The sequence below is a fragment of the Gopherus evgoodei genome, chromosome 8, assembly GCF_007399415.2.
Source record: "Gopherus evgoodei ecotype Sinaloan lineage chromosome 8, rGopEvg1_v1.p, whole genome shotgun sequence".
Lineage (NCBI taxonomy): Eukaryota > Metazoa > Chordata > Testudines > Testudinidae > Gopherus > Gopherus evgoodei.
The window spans coordinates 18,913,721-18,933,778 of NC_044329.1; the positions used below are offsets into that span (position 1 = coordinate 18,913,721).

General features: G+C 44.4%; 1 protein-coding gene across 4 annotated transcripts in view; it reads left to right on the forward strand.

Annotated features, from left to right (window-relative positions):
* STK32A (serine/threonine kinase 32A) overlaps positions 1–20,058 on the forward strand; it is a 91,639-nt gene that overhangs the window by 42,453 nt on the left and 29,128 nt on the right. For all 4 annotated transcript variants that reach the window (XM_030573900.1, XM_030573899.1, XM_030573902.1 and 1 more), the window contains one exon: positions 10,540–10,577. In XM_030573900.1, coding sequence (XP_030429760.1) covers positions 10,540–10,577 — 38 coding nt within the window. The remainder of the gene's footprint in view (positions 1–10,539; positions 10,578–20,058) is intronic.

Here is a 20,058-nt window from a genome sequence, read left to right on the forward strand (position 1 = left end):
CTGTAGATTGTTCTCATTGAAACCGTGGGCCTGGTTGAAAGCACTCCACAGTTAAAGGGTTAGTTTCATTGTGGTTGAATGGTGTTCTTCGAGATTTCCATATGCTGTATTAAATTTCAAGGTGAATGGCTCAGTCCCAGAGCAAGTGAGGGATGTGGTGTAATTAGCTTATTAAAACCAGGTAATGTCTTGTAAAGTCAATCAAGTGCTTACAGCAGGAATATCAGTTGTGCGTTTTCTCTTGCAGTAGGGAGTGTTCCCTTTCTTCACTTATTACGGAAATAGTTTTTCCCATTGACAAAACAAAACCCCATCATATGGAATGCATTTTTTAAAAACAAAGATGTTAAATAAATTGTGTTAAGAGATCACTTCTGTAGGGGCACTTCTGTAATGATTTGTTTTGTTTTGAATGGAAGCAAATTAAAAAAGAAATCCACATATTACAGCAGCCTGTGTATTTTTCACTGGCAAACCAACCTTTACTAAGGACCTTATTTTTGCTCAGACTATGCAATGTTGACTTCTCAAATGTTTTTTTTTCCTGCTGAAATACCATCTTCCAACAGGTGCAGATATTTTCTTCTCAGATTCTTTTGTAATTTAACTTTACATTGAGTTTTGTGCATTTTCTTTTCTTCCCTCCTGGTATTTCTCTTGTTATCAGCTCCACTAGATTTCAGATTTTGTAGTTTCCTCAGGTGGGATGCATTCACTAATATGGCCAAGATTGGTAACGGACGTAAACTAGGTCTGTCGATTAATCGCAGTTAACTCACACAATTAACTCAAAAAAATTAATTGTGATTAATTGCAGTTTTAATTGCACCATTAAACAATAGACTACAAATTGAAATTTACTAAATATTTTGGATTTTTTCTACATTTTCAAATATATTGATTTCAATTACAACGCAGAATGCAAAGTCTACACTTCATATTTATTTTTATTATAAATATTTGCACTGTAAAAATAAAAGAAATAGTATTTTCAATTCACTTAATACAAGTACTGTAGTGCAATCTCTTTTCATGAAGGTTGACCCTACAGAAGTAGAGTTATGTACAAAAATAACTGCATTCAAAAATAATACAGTGTAAAACTTTAGAGCCTACAAGTCCACTCAGTCCAACTTCTTGTGCAGCCAGTCGCTAACAGAAACAAGTCTGTTTACATTTACAGAAGGTAATGCCTGGCGCGATATAAGGGGCACTGCTGGCTCCGCTGACCCTCAGTTCCTTCTTGCCACCAGTGACCGTGCTAGAACGTCTGCTGATCCTGCTAGCTTTTTGTTCTCTGTTCTTACAAACTTTGAAAACCTATGTATAGTTAGTAGTTTATTAGTTACCCTTAGTAGTAGTTCTCAGATTCTTCGTTAGTCCTGAACAGGACTCAGTTGGGGGAAGTGCATGCCACAGTCGCCAGGGTTTAAGCCCTGCGATCATTGCAAACAGCCTATGTCCATCAGCAATCCACATACCAGATGCCTAAGGTGCTAGGCAAAGGGCATATAAGCGACAAGTGCCGAATCTGCGAGTCCTTTAAACCTAGGATGAAGAAGGAGCGCGATATCCATCTAAAAAGCCCTCCTAATGTAGTCGGCACTCACCCAGCACCGGAGCAGAGGTCCGACTCTGCACTGAGCACTGCAGCCTCTGTGCGCAGTGCTCCGCTGGCGCCATCCACAAGCCGGCACTGGTCAACCTCTGCGGCTCCAGTCAGAAGCCGAAAAGGACTGTGAGGGAAGATCTCCTACCTCCCCTAAAGGAAAGGGGGTGAGCCAAAACCCGTGCCCGGCAACTCAAAGTCTCCTTCCGGAAGTCGGGCCGCAGCTCAAGTCAAGTGGTCCAATCCATCCCATACTTTGCCTGCGACTCTGGATAGCGGTGCGGGCCCCAGCCAGCTTCAGGTGCTGTCAACATCCAAAGCCTTTCAATCAACTCAGGAGATCCTGACGCTCTCGAGCCGCCCACACTGGCTCCAGCAATACCCCGGGTGCAAACTGCTGTACCACCAGTGGAAATGGAGGTTCCTGTGGCACCGGCACCGTCCTAGTCATCGCCAGATGAGGCTGTCATGGGCCCCCTCACCCAGTTCCTCAGGACATAGGTGCCTACTTCTTCTGGCACCAATGGGTGCTTGACCCCCCTGTCTGCCCCCGGCCCCGCCCTGACTCCACCCCTGCCCCACCCCCTCTTGCCCCCATTCCAACCCCTTCCCCAAAGTCATTGCCCCGCCTCTGCCCCCTCCTGCCCCATTCCAACCCCTACCCCAAAGTCACTGCCCCAACTCTGCCCCCTCCCTATACCTGTTCAACTCCTTCTTCAGTCCTGGCCATGCCTCTTCTCTGCCTGCTCCCCTGAGCGTGCTACGTTCCTGCTGCTCTCCCCCCTCCTCCCAGAGCTTGCTACAGCTGTTCCGTGGCGACAAGCACTGGGAGGGAGGGAGAAGTGGAGATGCAGCGCGCTGGGAGGAGGTGGAAGAGGAGTGACGTGGGGGCGGGCAGAGAGCTTGGCTGCCAGTGGGTGCAGAGCACCGACTCCAGCCCTGGTGCACCCATGGAGTCGGCACTTATGCCTCAGGATGACGCCATAGCATACCAGGAACTTTTGAAGAGGGTCACTTCCAACCTGGAGCTTCAGGCAGAGGAATTGGAAGAGCCCTCGAACTCTCTGTTTGATGTTCTCTGGTCCTTGGCTCCCGCCAGGGTGGCTCTACCCCTTCCTGAAGGGGATTCCAAAATCACTAATGCCCTGTGGCAGACTCCCTTCTCTTTGCCCCCCATCTCCAAAAGGGCTGAGTGCCAGTACTTAGTGCCAGCCAAGGGGCATGAGTACTTATACTCCCACCCTGCCCTCAATTCCCTTGTGGTCGAGGCAGTTAACCACAGGGAGAGGCAAGGACAACCCGGGGCCACCCCAAAAATAAAGACTCGAGGAGGCCGGATCTTTTTTGACATAAGATTTATTCGTCTTCCAGCCTTCAGCTGAGAGTGGCCAATCACCAAGCCCTCCTTGGCCGATACGACTTTAATAGGTGGGAAGCCATGGCTAAGTTCAAAGGGTCACTGCCCAAGGCTTCCAAGAATGAGTTCTGAGTGATCCTTGATGAGGGCATGACCGTGGCCAGGGCAGCCCTCCAGGTTTCGTCAGACGCTGCTGATGCTGCTGCTCGCACCATGGCTTCCACTATCTCCATACGGCAAGCCTTCTGCTGCTCCTCTCTGGGTTGTCCTCCGAGGCCCAGCAGTCAATGCAGGACTTGCCCTTCGACGGCCGAGCCCTATTTGCGGAGCAAATGGACAGGAAGTTGCATGGCCTCAAGGACTTCTGCACGACCCTGAAAACCCTGGGTCTCTACATCCCAGCCCCGGCATGTAAGCGGTTCAAACCAAGGGGCAGCCTCAGGGCCAGGGCCAGGGCCAGGGGAGCCAGACTTAGCAGTACCAGTCCCACAAATGAGCCAAGGCTACAAGCGCTGTGTGAGCCACTTGCCTCCACCCTCTGCCTGGTCGTGCTTGACTCAAATCAAGTAAGGGGCCAAACGGTCATTTTGAGGGTGCGGCCAAGGGCAACCTACCAGACTATTCCCTGGATCCATCTGTTCCAGTGTTCTCCAACCGCCTTTTCCTTTCCTCCCTCCCTGGATGGCTATAACCTCAGACTTTTGGGTCCTCAGCACAGTGAAGCAGGGTTATACTCTCCAGTTCCTTTATACTCCCCCCACCTGCCTTCTCCATCCCTCTTCAGGGACCCCTCTCAGGGGAATTTCCTCACGCAGGAGGTAAACAGGTTACTGCAGCTGGGTGTGGTGGAGGAAATTCCTCTCGAGTATAGGAACAAGGAGTTCTATTCCCAGTACTTTTTAATCCCAAAGGCCAAGGGGCAAGGGAGAGCATGCTCGTTGTCTCTCTGTCAGGAGGTGCTCCGTCTATGGGACTTCTGCATCAGTCGCAAAATCCACCTGGAAGCTTCTCACCTTCCTGGCATCAAGAATACGCTGGCGGACCAGGTCATCAGTGGTCTCCTCTCGTCATGAGTGGTCGCTCCATCCAGAGATAGCCTGCATGATCTTCCAAAAGTGAGGAACTCTCCAAGTGGACCAGACAGAACAGGAAATGCCACCGGTTTTGTTCTCAGCAAGGTCTGGACAAAGACTCCCTCTCCAATGTCTTCCTCCTGTTACGGTCAGGGAGCCTGATGTACATGTTCCCTCTGATTCCACTCATCAGCAGGGTCCTGGCCAAGATCAAGAGAGACAAGGCTCAGGTTATCATGATACCAGCATTGGTTCGGCATGCTCATGAACCTGGCAGCGGTTCCTCCCTGGCCCCTGCCCAACCGACCAGACTTGTCGTCACAGGACCACAGGAAGAGGTCCAACACGTCCTCCTGGGAAGCAGGAAACCATCAACCAGACTGACTTACTTGGCTAAGTGACGAGGTTTTCCCACTGGGCATCCAAATGCGGCATCTCTCCCTCACATTCTTCCATAATGGCTGTCCTGTCTAGACTACCTGCTCCATTTGAGGATCCAGGGCCTGGCACACTCTTCCATTGGAGTCCATCTCGTGGCCATGTCTGCTTTTCACCTGCCGATCCAAGGACAGATGGTGTTTTCCCATGATATGACAGTCAGATTCTTGAGAGGGCTCGAGAGACTCTTCCCACAGGTACAGACTCCTGTCCTGCAGAGGGATCTTAACTTGGTTCTCTCTAGATCACCGGCTTTCCCTTTGAGCCACTGGGCTCCTGCTCCCTTTCCCACCTGTCATGGAAGGCTGCGTTCCTGGTGACAGTGACATTGGTGAGACAGTGTCTGAGATTAAAGCCTTGACCTCAGAACTGCCATACATGGTCTTCTACAAAGACAAGTTTCAGCTGCGGCCCCACCTGGCCTTCCTGCCAAAGGTGGTATCTGCCTTCCATATGAACCAAGACATCTTCCTCCCACACAGGACCAGTGAAGAAAGGCATCTTCACGCCCTGGGCATCCGGAGCACCTTGGTTTTTTTACTTTGAATGTACCGAGCCTTTGCATAAATCAACTCAGCTCTTTGTCACTATGGCAGACATGAAAGGCCTTCCAGTGTCCGCGCAGAAGATTTCCAGTTGGATCACCTTGTGCGTAAGGACCTGTTACAACCTGGCGGGGGTTGTGCCACCGCTGATCGTCAGAGCCCACTCAACGAGAGTGCAGGTGTCTTGGGCAGCCTTCCTGGCGCACATCCCTATCCAGGACATCTGTAGAGCTGCAATGCCGTCCTCTGTCCACTCGTTCATGTCTCATTATGCCATCACTCAGCAGGCCAGGAATGATGCTGGGTTCGGCAGAGCTCTATTGCAAACTATACGTCCATTAACTCCTACCCACCTCCAGGGGTACTGCTTTGGGATCACCTAATATGGAATGAACATGAGCAAGCACTCGAAGAAGAAAAGACAGTTACCTTTTCTGTAACTGGTCTTCTTTGAGGTGTGTTGCTCATGTCCATTCCACGACCCGCCTTCCTTCCCCACTGTTGGAGTTTCTGGCAAGGAAACTGGGGGTGTGGGGAGCCAGTGGCGCCCCTTATACTGCACCATATGGGCGCCACTCCAGAGGGTGCCAGAACTGGTCCCCTACGGATACTGCTAAGGGAAAAACTTCCAGCACTGGTGCATGTGGTGAGCACACACATCTAATATGGAATGGACATGAGCAACACCTCTCGAAGAGCACTGGAAAAGGTAACTGTCTTTTATCAGTGTAGATTTAGGTTATTTCACCCTTCGGCAACTATAATTACATTGGTTTCATAAAATTAAAAGCAATGAAATAAACCACTACTTGAAGAAATTTACATTGATCTTCAAGAGCCATTAAGCACATCTTGAAATTTGATTAATCCTTTTCTGTGGAGTAAAAATCATTTTTTGCTTTGCAATTTTCATAGACACCATATTAGAGAATACCACATGGTTACTAGCAATTATTGCCCTGCTTCTGGGAAACTCTTACACCATCTGGCTGGGAATTCTCTTTTGGCCATTCCTCTTGATAAACATATTTATGAATAATCAACCTCCTGGGCAATCGAAAAAGCCATAACACAGCTGGAAAATTCAGGCTTTGAAACAATTACGAAAACTCTTATGATTATAGAAGTAATTAACCCAGTTTCATGAGGATAAACACAGTCCTTTTTTAAACATTGTAAAGTGCATGGACCACTGTGTTACCTTCTTACTTTTCCCTTGTTATCAGGTGCTGCTTCTGTTCTCCTCTCTTTCTTCTCTGAAAGTATAGCTGCTGTTGATTTTATTCACTGCTTAGTGTTGTCAAGAATATTCCAGGCTTAGTGATTAGCTGTATTCTCCGCCTTATGGGATGAAATTCACCCCTGTGTAGAGGGCCAGTATAAATCCTTTGTCCGATTTAAGCCTTGTTTTGGGAGATTAAATGGAATGTAAGTGATGCATATGCCCTGTTCTCGGCGTCTAAACAGGTGATTTTTATCCATGGAGAGGGATGGAGTGTGAAACTAATTCCAGGTGGCACATATTTTCTCTTGTTATCTGTCCCTTTTTCAGATTTGGGCCTAGAGCACTGAGCTCAGATTCAAATTTTCACTGAAAGTTTGGACTTGTGATATCCAGGGTTTTGGTTTGGGCCATTCTTTTTTTCCTCCTCAAAAATATATATTACAAAAATTAGCTACGTTTAGGGTGTATATTCCTTATGATTGAATATAATTCATATTAAACCAAAATGAACTTCCATAACTAATCACTCACTTCTAAAATGTGATGGATGAAAGAAGAAACTATTCCAGTGCGTTTTCTAACCAGCGTTGCCCTCTGTAGCTCAGTTTTTTAAATGTCTGCCAAATGTCTGTTTTTAAATGTTTCATATTTTTCATTTCATCATTTGAAAATTTTGAACAAATGTATGTCTTCCTGAATAACCACACTGTCATACTGCAGTGTTTTCTCTTGCAAGCTCTTGGTGGGTACTGTTTGGCCAGAGAAGAGTAACTGGTTTGAGTTTATGGGCTGCTAGTGTCTAAATTATCACCGGACTGAAACCTGTTGAACAGCGTAGAACTCTGCAAAACTGGTGAACATTTCATGGCAAAATTTTACAAGGAAACACTTGTTCTTACATTTCAGGCAATTTTGCACTCTGTTTTTTAGTTTGTGAAATTCAAAGGGTTATTTTTACATCGAAACATGGAAAAATGTTGATTTTGGGATGTCAGGTTTTGAATTCACCTTTTGATTTGAATGATCTAATTTTTGTTTGGAATGGGTCATTTTAAAGGGGGACACTTTTAAGCAAACCAGTGCAATTTTTACACCAATTTTCAAATTCATAATGAAAATTTCATAGTGAAAAAAATAATTTAAGATGTCACTGAGAAAGTTTTGCAGCAGCTTAGTTACTCGTTTTGAAACCTCGCCAAGATATCCAACAAATAAAACATGCATCTGCCATGAAGAGTGGTTATTTTTAAGCAAGAGGGCATTGGTTTCAGATATGAAAACCGCCATGTGAAAACTGAATGTGAAACAGAAAGCTGTACATCCCGACTCTGCTTGATGTGTGTCTCCTGTTTGGGTCTGCTTTATGCCAATCGGAGCATTCTGAAGTAAACAGTGTTTTTACACTTTTAGAGTCTTCCTATGAGTGCACCTGACAGAAGGGGGGAAGCTTCTGCTTTTTTTTGTTCCAAAATATGATTCTGTGATGTGATTGAACATTTCTTAGTACAGTACTGTGACACATTGGGGAATAGGTCTGTCCAATTATTAATTCTGTTTAGTTTCATGAACGCTATTTGTAATTGTAACAATCATTGTGAATTAGACTATCCATTTGGTAGCAAGAACTTGACATTTAGTGAGGAAATTATGTCTGGAAAGCCTGGGTATTGGAGTGGAAAATTTGTGGTGACAGCAAGCTGGGAGGAGTTGCAAGCACTTTGGAGGGCAGAATTAGAATTCAAAATGACCATGACAAATTTGTGAATCAGTCTGAAATCAATAAGATGAAATTCAATAAAGACAAGAGTAAAACAGGATGGAAAAATCAAATGCACAGCTACAAAATGGGGAATAAATGGCTAGGTGATAGTACTGCTGAAAAAGATCTGAGGGTTGTAGTGGATCACAAATTGAATATGAGTCAACAATGTGATGCAGTTGCACAAGAGGCTAATATCATTCTGGGGTGTATTAAAAGGAGTGTCGTATGTAGGACCTGGAAGGTAATTGTCTCCCACTCAGGGCCAGCTCCAGCATTTTGCCACTGCAAGTGGCGAGGGAGGGAGCGTGATCGGCGGCAGCTTTACCGCCGCCGCTTCATTCTTCAGCGGCAATTCGGCAGCATGTCCTTCCCTCTGAGAGGGACTTGCCACCGAATTGCCACCAAAGACCTGGACATGCCGCCCCTTTCCGTTGGCCGCCCCAAGCACCTGCTTGCTGCACTGATGCCGGCCCTGCCCCCTCTGTTTGGCACTGGTGAGGCCACAGTGGGAGAATTGTGTTCAGTTCTGAGTGCCACACATTAGGAAAGATGTGGAAAAATTGGAACATCCAAAGGAGAGCCACAAAAATGATAGAAGGTTGAGAAAATGTGACCTGTGAGGAAAGGTTAAAAAAAACTGGGCATATTTAGTCTTGAAAAAGGAAAACCTAGGCGGGAGCTGGTAAGTCTTCAGATATTTAAGGGCTGTTATGAAGAGGATCAGTATTTCTCTGTGTCTCATGAAAATAGGACAAGAAGTAATGGGCTTAATCTGAAGCAAGGGAAATTTAGGTTAGATATTGAGAAAACTTTCTAACTATAAGGGTAGTTAACCTTTGATTAGGCTTCTGAGGGAGGTTGTGCAATCTCAGTCATTGGAAGTTTTTAAGAACAAGTGGACAAACATCTGTTAAGGATGGTCTAATTTTCTTGGTCCTGCCTCCATGCAGCGGGCTGGACTTGATGACTTTTTGAGGTCCCTTCCATCCCTACATTTCTATGATTCTGTAGCAGAGACGTCAGGGATTATTAGCACTGAATGGCTCTGCCCTGATGAAACAATGGATTTGCCGTGGGCAGGACCATTGATTTTAAAAGGACTCTCTTCACAGAAACTTGTTTGGGGAGAAGAAAAGGGGCTGGAATTCCCCCACCCAGGTCTAAGCGAATGACTGGGGGAGCTGAGGGACAGGGTCTGTTTTAAAAAGGGATGCTTCTCTAAACAAAAGGGGCCTTTTCATCTCCAGGACCAGAAGACCCAAGAGGAGTGAAGGCAGGTGGGAACAAACCTGGGATTTACAAAACGGGGTGAAATCAGATTAGGAGGGTTTGTTCAGGAGTTTCTTGGTTTCCAAGGATCTGTAACTGTCTCATGCTTTTAAAGAGTAAAGTGTTATGTGTTTAAGAAATTGCTATGCTAAGCCTGTGTTCCTGGCTTTCCTACACACTGTTCCTGAAGAGTGAAACTAGGAAAACAAAAGAGCTTCCACAACCAGTGGACTTTGTGATAAATCTGTTGAAGCAAGTAGAAGGATCTGGACGGCTTGGCAGTAGTTCCAGGGTTTAGGTGGCTGGACTGTAAGGTCCCACTGTCCAAGAATGTGGCAGACATGGGGTCTGCATCTGGAGAGTGCACCTGAGAGACCCAGAGCTAGGAATAGTGACCAGTCAGTGGCCAGACCCAGGAAGCTTAGCAGCAGTTGGATCCCCTTACAACAGACTAAGAGGCGCCAACTTCTCCTGGTGTTGGTGGTTGCTTGACCCTTCCCCAGCGCTGCCCCGACTCCATTCCAACCCCTTCCCCAAAGTCCCCACCCCAGCTCCACCCCTTCCCTGCCCCTATTGGACTCCTTCCCCAATCCCTGCCCTGGCCCTGCCTTCTTTCCCCCCTCCCTCCCACAACTTGTTATGCTGCGAAATAGCTGTTTTGCAGTGGCAAGCGCTGGGAGGAGAAGCGGGGATGCAGTGCACTCAGGGGAGGAGGCGGAGGTGAAGTGAGCTGGGGCGGGGAGCTTGGCTGCTGGTGGGTGCAGAGCACTCACCATTTTTCCCTCGGGATGCTCCAGCCCCAGAGCATAGTTGGCGCCTATGAATAGACTGGTGTCCATTCTGAGAGCAGGACTGGACCAGGGCCTAACAAATACTACTTCTGATCAAAACAAAGCTAATAGAAAAAAGAACCACTAACATTTAGCTGAACTGTCAAGAACCAGACACTGCAAACCAAAGCAGCCACATGGTCATATCATAGGAACTCTAATCCTCCCTTCCCTTCTTTATCATCATTAATCTAATTATGTCGAAATTAAGGATCACTGGCTCACAGAGGAAGAAATACAGGATAATCCCACCCCACAAGGTCTCTGGTATACCAGGCCTCTTACTCCTGTCTGTAAAATGCCAGCAAACATGGGTGTTGTATAAATTATAATAATATATCTCACACAAACCTTTCCCTAGGCTTGTACAGTCATGTTATGTGTCACCATTCTATGCTGACATCCCTTTTTCCCTTCTCTGTCACTTCTAGGGACATGAAGCCAGACAACATTTTACTGGATGAGCATGGTAAGTGCTGGTTGTTTTGCGATAACTGGAACATATGCGTGCACAAAGCAGCACAGAGCAGGTGACTTGAAATGGGCACCTTCCAGCCTGGATTTGGAGCCTTGTATTATGCAATGTGTTGTACTGTCTGTGTTAGATTGTAAGCAGTGTGGGACAGGAACCGTCTTTTGTATTTTGTTTGTCTTCACCTGCTTTCTGTAAAGCACCATTATGTAATCTTCCGGTGCTATACAGTCCTATGTTGTTGAACTTCTATATTGCTCTCTTCTACATTAATGCCCCATAATTTACCTAGTCTATTCTTAAATACTTCCAGTTACTGTAATTCAGTGACACTTCTAGAAGTCATTATTCTCGGTGATACAATTAGCGCTGCCTAGAGTTGATTGCCCAACATTTCTCCTTAGAAGACCCTGTTGTCAGCTGCTTATAACTTTGTCAAACTTCAACCATTTGGACTGACATTTTTCATACCAGATCATGTAATAATAGACTCTATCATAATGTAGACACACACAGAGGGAATGAGGGGTTGCACAAGCAACCTTAATTCTGTCATTTCCTAACTTTTGAGTGCTTAACTCTGCAACCTTAATGTTCTTTTAATGTAGTTTTTTTGTTTATAATGTAGATATAGATTTTAATCCTGGAATCTTTACTTAAGTCTTTCTCAGGCAAAACTTCAGATGAACTCCTGTATTACTCTCTACACTTTTTTTTTACTCTGGCAAAACTCCCACTGAAAATTTGTCTGATATTTATCTGCTTTTAAAATGTCAAATATCTCCTGAAAATCCTTGTAACTGGCTCATTTGTGAGAAATCTTTATTAGCTCTTGCAGTAAGCTACTTGTATAGGAAAAAGCTGTTGCAGAGAGCATAGAATATATGAAAGTCATTATCACTTTGCAGGCTTGATGGGTTTGAGAGCAGATGCTGAAATTCCTACAGAACTGCCGTTGTTTTAGCTTGTAACTAGCTTTGCCTGGCATCACCACCTGTCCCCAGTCTATACTCATTTTGCATATGACCTCTAATTTCAAAGTGCTGGATAATTATTTATTTAAGAACTGTCAGAAAAGCTTTCCCTGCCGTTCTTTACAAATACACATCTCTTCCTGTCTCACTCAGGGACTTCCTTCTGCCTCCTCAGACGCAGATGTAAATAAATAAATGGGCCCTATTCTCGCTCTTTCTCTGCCCCCAATTCCAATCCATCCATTTGGATTCATCAGACAGCACAGTGGTCACCTGTTGGCAATATCTAAGAATGCTTCAGTGCAGCAAACTAGTAAGGGAAGGGTGAATTCTTTGTCTCTTGATGCCTTCAAATCAAGACTTGGATGCCTTTCCAGAAGACATATTTTAGCTTAATACAAGAGTAACTGGATGAAGTTCTCTGGCCTGTGTTATACAGGAGGTCAGACTAGATGATGTAATTGTTCCTTCTGGTATTAAAATATATGAACAATCAACATTTTATCTCGGCGTTGAGGCTGCTGAGGGACATCTTTTGGAGATATTTGTTTCCTTTAGTCTTCACTAGCTGTCAGACCACTAGAACATCTGTTTCTGTCCATTTGCTTGTATGTAGGAGGTGAAGTTCACTTCTGAGGAGCCTATGCTGTTATCCCCAATTGTAAGAGGGATGGAGTATTTTGACAGTCTGACCCAGTAGGTGTCAGTCATAGATGGCATTCGACCCTAAATGGTGCCTTTGTTCTCATGTTCCTCTTGTTGTCATATGCAGCCCAGCTCATTGGGGTTTTTCCTTCTTTCTGTGGGTAAGCTTCTGAGTTCCCACCTCTCCTGATGAAATTGGTGGCCATTAAAAGTGTTCACCACCTCGCAGGATTGGGTTTTACAGGGTCAAATTACAGAGAGGCCTGAGCGCTAAATTCAGATCCAAAACTATGTTAAATATTTCCCAGTACAAAGTGGTGCTTGGATCTGGGATTGTATTCTGCTTGGTATCAAGATAACTGCGAACTTCCTTAATGCCTGTGCAAATGGGGCTGTTTTTTTGGCCCCATCTCTAGTTCAGTCTGAAATTTTAATTGGTTCAGGTTGATGATGGATTTGTTTCAGTGTGTTCTTATCTGGAGTTGTGCCCTTAAATCCAGTGTCCTTCTGACTTTCTGCTCTGTGGTTTCTCTCCCTGTGTTTGCTTTGCCATGGCAGTAGAGGTGCATAATTCTATTCATGCATGCAAAAAGCTTTTTACCTACAGTTCACATTTTTGTTTTCCCCTGAGTAATTGTTCTTGCAGCATCTGCATCTATATTTAGACTGGGAGATTATGCTCGTTTTCCAGTGGCTCTTCCCCTTTGGGTTGGAGCTGCAGACTACACTTCCATCTCATGTTACTTTGCCGGGTTTATGCCTACACTATATAGGTACAGAGAAAGCTGTCGTCTGTTCACAGATGTTCTATTTTTTGTTGTTTTGGTTCTTCCCTTAGGCGTAAGGATCAGATTTTGAAAGGCATTTAAGTGCTTAATGATGCAAATAGGTGCTTCTGAAAGTCCTACTAGTCACCTAACTACTTCTTTAGGCATCTAAATACTTTTAAAAAAATCTGGCCTTAAGTGTATTCATTTAGATTCTGCTTGCCATCTGTCTAGCTTTGAGCATCCATTCAGTGCAATGCAGGCCTTTGGCCAAACTGTACATGTGTGAAATATATTTCAACAATTAAGCTCTACTTCCACATTGAAAGAGATTAGTGCTTGGGTTATAAAGGGCACAGACATTTTTATTGATTTTGACCTTTAACTGGGCCAAGAAAGCCCTGAGTATTCTGTAATCATCATTTTGTCTTTGTAGATAGGACTTTCCTTTGTTGATTTTACTTATTCCTGATCAGTGAAAATACCTATTATCACATTACACGTTAAAAGAATTTTTATTGCATTGACTTGAATAAACTGAATGTACATACATAATATATTTGCAACTACTGTAAGTTGGTTCATATCTGCAAGGGCTTGTTAGCATTGGAGATGAAATTCAGCCCAGTGCAGAGAGCTGGGTGAAGCTCTGTGTACCACTGAAGTTCCAACCAACGACCTACATTGGAGCTTAAATGGCATAGGCCCTAGAAGGGCCTAGGTGTAGTCCCTAGAAGGGCCAATTCATCTCCTACTCAGGTCAATGGACTTCAATGAGAGTTGAATTGAACCCTAGAAAGAAGCCTCTTTCAGCAACTGGTGATCATTAATAATCATTCCAAGCCTAAGGTGATAATTGCACATATCTCTTGGATTAAGAAACCGCAGTTCATCTGAGAATGTGAAAGGATCCAATTAATGTAAATTTGCAGGAATCATAATTATTATTTAAAAGGATTTGCTTAGTTTTACTGTACTAACAAAACAGACAGAAGTGCCTCTGCTCACTTCTGTTTCCTCTGCTGCAGCCAAGAGTTTCTGCTTCTCACATGGGTTGGTAGTGAATTTTACTAGTTCATCCTATCTCATATATAAAATCAGTAGATCCTAGCATGTAACCAGAATCCTTCCTAGTAACATCAGTCTGGGATTTACCTGTAACTATCCAAGGTGACTGGGCTGGCACGCCATGAAGACTAATTAGAACTTTTAGTTTTAGACTTAAAACATCCTGTTCACACTCTTGGGGTTTCTTAACTCTTACATTCCCAGCAACAGCCATGGATGGAATGAACAGGCTGCTTTCCTATCAAATATTAGACTGTAGCTACATCCCCAGCTGCAAATATTGAGGATTGAACATACATAGATTATTATGTCAGGTGACCCTGCAACATTTTTGGCTTTCAGAACCCTGCTTCCAGCTTAGTATTCCAATCAATCTGAGCTCTTGAGAGGTTAAAAATTTTTTGGAAACTTGGGATGTGTTTAAATTAATCCCTTCAAATAAATGATGCATCCAGAGGAGCATAGATTTTGGCTCAGAATATCAAAGTCTGAATAATAATAATAGCATCTATAATTCATGTATATTAATGTGATTTCCTGCAAAGAGGAGAGGAAAGTGGCAGAGAGAATGAAAGCTGACACAAGGATGTGAAAAGAACCAAGCATTTGTCTTGTCTCTATGCAGCTCCTCCTTCAAGTGCTCTCCAAGGATTCAGTGCTGGGGTTTTCTCTTTGGAGTGAGCAGGGTGGGTCTGGCTGATTTTGGAAGGCTTTTGAATTGGTAAAGGCAACACATGTCTGTCTGCTAATTAGTCGGTGGCTGATAGATGCAATCTGACATTTCAGTCATGTTCTTCCAGCAGTGCAGGTGGCAGGCCAGAGGGACAATGGCTCCTCAGGCTTTGCTTTCTCCCATCAAAATCAAGCCAGACTGAAGCCTCACAGCATCCAGAAGGAAGTCTGTGCTTCTGTCAGCACTAACCCTACCTACAGGGCACTCGGTCACTGAGCGGGGTGTAGCCCTAATAGTTCTCTTAGCATATAAGCATTTATAGCAATCAGTGCAGAGAACCATGTTTCCCAGTTTCAGGCCAGGGAGGCTGTCCGTGGAATGTGAAACTGCTGAAACTCCAGAAAGTGACTTTTTTGGAGTTATTCAGCATTGTCCTCTCCCGATGAAGCTGGATATATTAACCATGGCCTTTATACTCAGACACTGTTTGGAATAAGATTTACCTACCTTTCGTGTCTAATCTATTTGTATTACAGTAGTGCCTAGAGGTATCCTAATTGAGGTTCCTAGTGCCAGGTGCTGTTCACAAACATCACAAAGAGACAGTCTCTTCCCAAGGGGCTTACAGTCTAAGCACTGTACAATTAAATTTTCTCAATGTTGCCCATTTAGGACTTCATATTGGATACTCATCTTCACCTCCCTCTGTTGAAGCTCTGATTATTTTCTATTTTCATAGATTCTAAGTCCAGAAGGGACTGTTGCGATCATCTAGTCTGACCTCTTGTATAAAAACACAGGCCATAGAACTTCCCCAAAATAATTCCTAGAGCAGATTTTTTTTAGAAAAAATGTCCAGACTTGATTTTAAAATGGTCAGTGATGGAGAACCTACCACAATTAATTAATTGCAATGGTTAATTACTCTATTTTTTTTTAATTATACCTTATTTCCAGTTTGAACTCTAGTTTCAGTTTCTAGCAATTGGATCATATTATACCTTTCTCTGCTAGACAGAGGAGCCTATTATCATTTACATTTAGTTGTATTAAAAACACATATTGTTTGCTTGCACCCAGTTTACCAAAACAGTCTAGATCACTCTGTATTAGTGACCTGTCCTCTTTATTATTTACCACTCCCACAATGTTTGTGCTATCTGCACACTTTGCCAGTGATGATTTTATGTTTTCTTCCAGGTCATTGATAAAAGTGTTAAATAGCGTAGGGCGAAGAACTGAGCCTGGTGGGAGCCTGCTTGTAATCCACCCACTCAGGGATGATTCCCCATTTATAATTGCACCTTGAGATCTGTCAGTAGCAAGCTTTAATCCATGTAATGTGTGCCATGTTAATTTTATATCATCTAGTTTTTTAAACAAAATATCTTGTGGTACTCCATAAAACACTGTACAGAAGTCTAAGTACATGAACACTATTAACTTTATCAACCAAACTTCTAATCTCATTAAAAAAAATTAAGTTAGTTTGGCAGGCTCTATTTTCCATAAACCCATGTTGATTAGTGTTAATTACCTAACCCTCCATTAATTCTTTATTAATCAAATACCATGTCAACCACTCCATGACCTGGCCCAAGTTTGATGTCAGACTGACAGGCCTATAATACCTGGGCCATCCAGTTTACCCTTTTTAAATATTAGCACAACACTATCTTCCTTCCTGCTTTCTAGAATTTCCCCGGTGTTCCAAGATTTATTGAAAATCAACATTAATGGTCCAGCCAGTTCCTCAGCAGGCAATTTGAAAACTCTTGGATGGAAGTTATGTGAACTTGCTGATTTTGAAATGTCTAACTTGATTAGCTGCTGTTTCTGACTCATGACCCTGTTAATCTCCCATTGCAACAGACCATGGGAGAGACCAAATTGGACAACACACTAAGATTTCAGTAGACGATATAGACATAGATGTTAATATAAATGACCTTTCCTAGGGTCTCAGCCAAAGATGGTACTTAAAATCCTCACCTCCAGTGTGGAGGAATTCCCTGCAGACAAGGCTGACATGCTGTCTGGCATGAAAGCAAATATCATATGCCTGCAAGATACAAGCAAAGGGACAGTAGCACCAAATATCCCTTACACTCATGTTTCTGTAAACATTGAAAGCAACATTTATGGCAGTATCATGGTGCCAGTGGGCCTTCAGGAAGGATCATGGCCTAACAGGCCCATGACAACTCTGTGGGGAATACCTGGGAGCAAACAAGTGGTACCCCCCCCAGCTAATTAGAAATAGACCAACTGAGTTAGAGGGAGACTGCTAGAGTGCTATAAAGAGAAAGTTGCCCAGCAGATGGGGGAAGCTCTCTCTAGAAAATCTCTGTGACAAGCTGGAGGAACACACAGGAGGTGGACTAGGCCTCTGTGGGGACAAGCCTTGAATGGGGGCTTAGAGTTGACAGTAAGAGCCCCCAGAGAACTGGGAGAGTCCCTGGAGATGGGAGAAAGTGGGGAGCTTCTGTCAGGAAGCTCCAGGAAGAGAGCTAGAGACTGCCTCTAGACCAGAGAGAGCTACAGTGAGAGCCTGGCTTCTGGGAATGGAATAGGAAGATGAAAAGACCAAGAGACACTCTGGAGAAGGAACAAGTAACTAAGAAATTAGCTGTCCAAGGAGGAGTAGCGGGATAGAAACTGAACCCCAGCATGGGCAGGGGTGGAGCAGCTGAGTCTGGGAGGCAAGCAGGACTGCTGGTGATTTACTGAAGAAAGGAGGTAAGAAGCCAATGACTTCAGTGAGGAGCCTGGGACAATTTCTTTGTTAGTTTATTGATGAATAACCCTTCTCACCTCCACCCTGAACATGGGGTTATTGAAGGTAAAGTCTGATGCAGATAAAGTCTGATTTATGTAGCCAAAATAGGAAACTGAGGCACAATATGGGGCCTGGACTTGTGACAAAGTGGTACCAGACTGAGTAAATGTGGTAGGAAATGTGGACAGTGATGGCGGTCCTGCAACAAGAGGCAGCAACATTAGAGCAACTGAAGATGACATCTGTAAGGGAAGTGGATGCCTCAGCTGAGCTACTGCTAGTGATCAATAGGACAGAGTTTGACAAGAGCTCCAAAACATGCAGACATGGTCTCCCCATCATGATTTTTCTGGGAAGTGTAAGGAACTATGGACCCTTGAGGACTATGGAAGTTGGATGAAAGAAGAAACCCGTGAAGGAGGTGTCTGACTGAGGAGATGGGGTGGACTACCCATGGGTGTAATCAGAAGAAGGAACGGAGGGGTGTCTGTTAGAAAATGAGATTAGAGGGGTCTTGTGGGAAGAATCTTAGAGCCTACCAAAGAGAAATGCCCTTACAACCGGAGGGGGCGGGGGGAGTGAAGGGGGAAACTCTCACTGTGATGAAAGGGTGGGTGATACAGGGTCTTGGAAACAGCACCTGATAGGGGAAGCTCTGCTATTAGGGAAGGGAAAGGAGACAGGTTCCCAAATGGAGATTGCGATGGAGGGTAGGTTTGGAGGAAGATGGCCTTCTGGTTCAATCCTGAACACTAAAGGGCAATCTATATTGACTGTGCCCTGGGGAGGGTATGGAGTGTGGTGTGGGCCACACTGCACAGGATCTGAAATGGCATGGACTGAGGACTTGTTCGCTCCAGTTTAGGAACTGTGGGGAACTTGTGGGGAGCAAGGCCAGTGCACCTGTGCCAGGTCTGCTGACCCCAATTGATCCTGAGTTCATTCAATCCTATAGGATCATCACAGTGCAGAGGCGACTCATGGGGGGCGGGGTCAAGTACTATCCCCAGTTGGCTGCTCAGGGGCAAGGAGGGAGAGGGGCTAGGGTGATCAGATGTCCTGATTTTATAGGGACAGTCCCGATTTTATAGGGACAGTCCCGATTTTTCGGTCTTTTTCTTATATAGGCTCCTATTCCTCCCCACGCCCTGTCCTGATTTTTCACATTTGCTGTCTGGTCATCCCATAGAGGGGCTCTGTCCTTCTCTCCCTCCATTGCTATTGATAAATTCTTTTTCCTCCATCTAGTAAAAGACCAGTTCCATTGTTGGGATTCTTTTTGTTCCCAATATATTTTAAAAACCTTCTTATCGTCCTTAACTCTGCTGGCTATAAAGTTCTTCTCGTCTCTTTGCTTCCCTTATCAATTTTCTATAGTTTCTACCTTCTAATTTATATTAATTACTATCAGTTTTCCCTTTCATCCATTTGTTATATATTAATTTTTTATAGCTGCTTTCACTTCCCCTCTAAACCAAGTTTTTTTTTTTTTTTAAATAATATGGCCTTCTTCCTCGATCGTAGCTTTTGGGGCGTCTATTAAAGTGTTCTTAAACAGTTCCCAATTGTCACTCACATTTTTCTGAGTAAATTCTTCCTCCCAGCTGATTTGGCTCCTAATTGTTTTCAGCTTTGTGAGCTTGACCCTTTTAAATTTCTAAGTTATATTGATTAGTGGTCTGGACTTTATTCTATTTTATTTTCTCTCTACCTGTGTGTTTCTGTGAGATTTTTGTATAGAGCTTTATATCTTGATCACTACATGATTTTGGAAAAGTCTTGTAGGCCCTAGTTTTGGTTTTTAATTTAGCCACAGAGTACCTGTATCAATAACCCTGTTCTTGCTTCACAAGAAATATTTAGCCAGGATTATGGAGAGGCACATAAAACCCCCTTGCATCATTCAGGCCAGCAACTCATTAGTAGAGTCTCTGTTCTTGCTTTCCCAGAAAAGCTGATCATATTTTACGTATATGGCTTTAACAGCTGAAATAAAGCCTAGCAATGCGATTTGATTTCATGAGCCCTTAATAACTCAGTGAGCAGAGGTGGAGGTTCTTACAAGTGTGGGCTTGATCTCAGTGGTAAAGGAAGGAGAAGCAATTCAGCAATGCTCTCCTGTTTCAGAAAAAAGGCTGAGGAGTCTGTGAAACATCATAACATGCACAGAACCTCTCTATGAAGCTTGCTGTTCCTGATAAAGACACTGTTTCCTGTCAAGCTTGGCACTCTGCATTCCCACTGAAGTCTTGGGGGACTGAGAGGCTCAGCACCTTTCAGGAGATGCTTGAACTCAGTGGGAATTGAGGGCACCCATTCACTGGCAGCCCTCAGCACCTTGCAGGGTTGTGCCCATGCAGCCCACAGGGGTTCAAAAGGTGAAATTCACTGCAGTGCAGAGGGCCTTATGGTGGGTGTTCGCACCACTCTGCATGGGAGGTCTGCCTGCCGAGCGGCTCCTGACTGTCACTGCTACAGGAAGGGTCTTGGCTCAGGCTCCACATAGAGTGCCATGAAAGGCCACATTGGGGGAAGGCTGGAGGGGAAGAGGGGTGCACAGGAGAAGTTACAA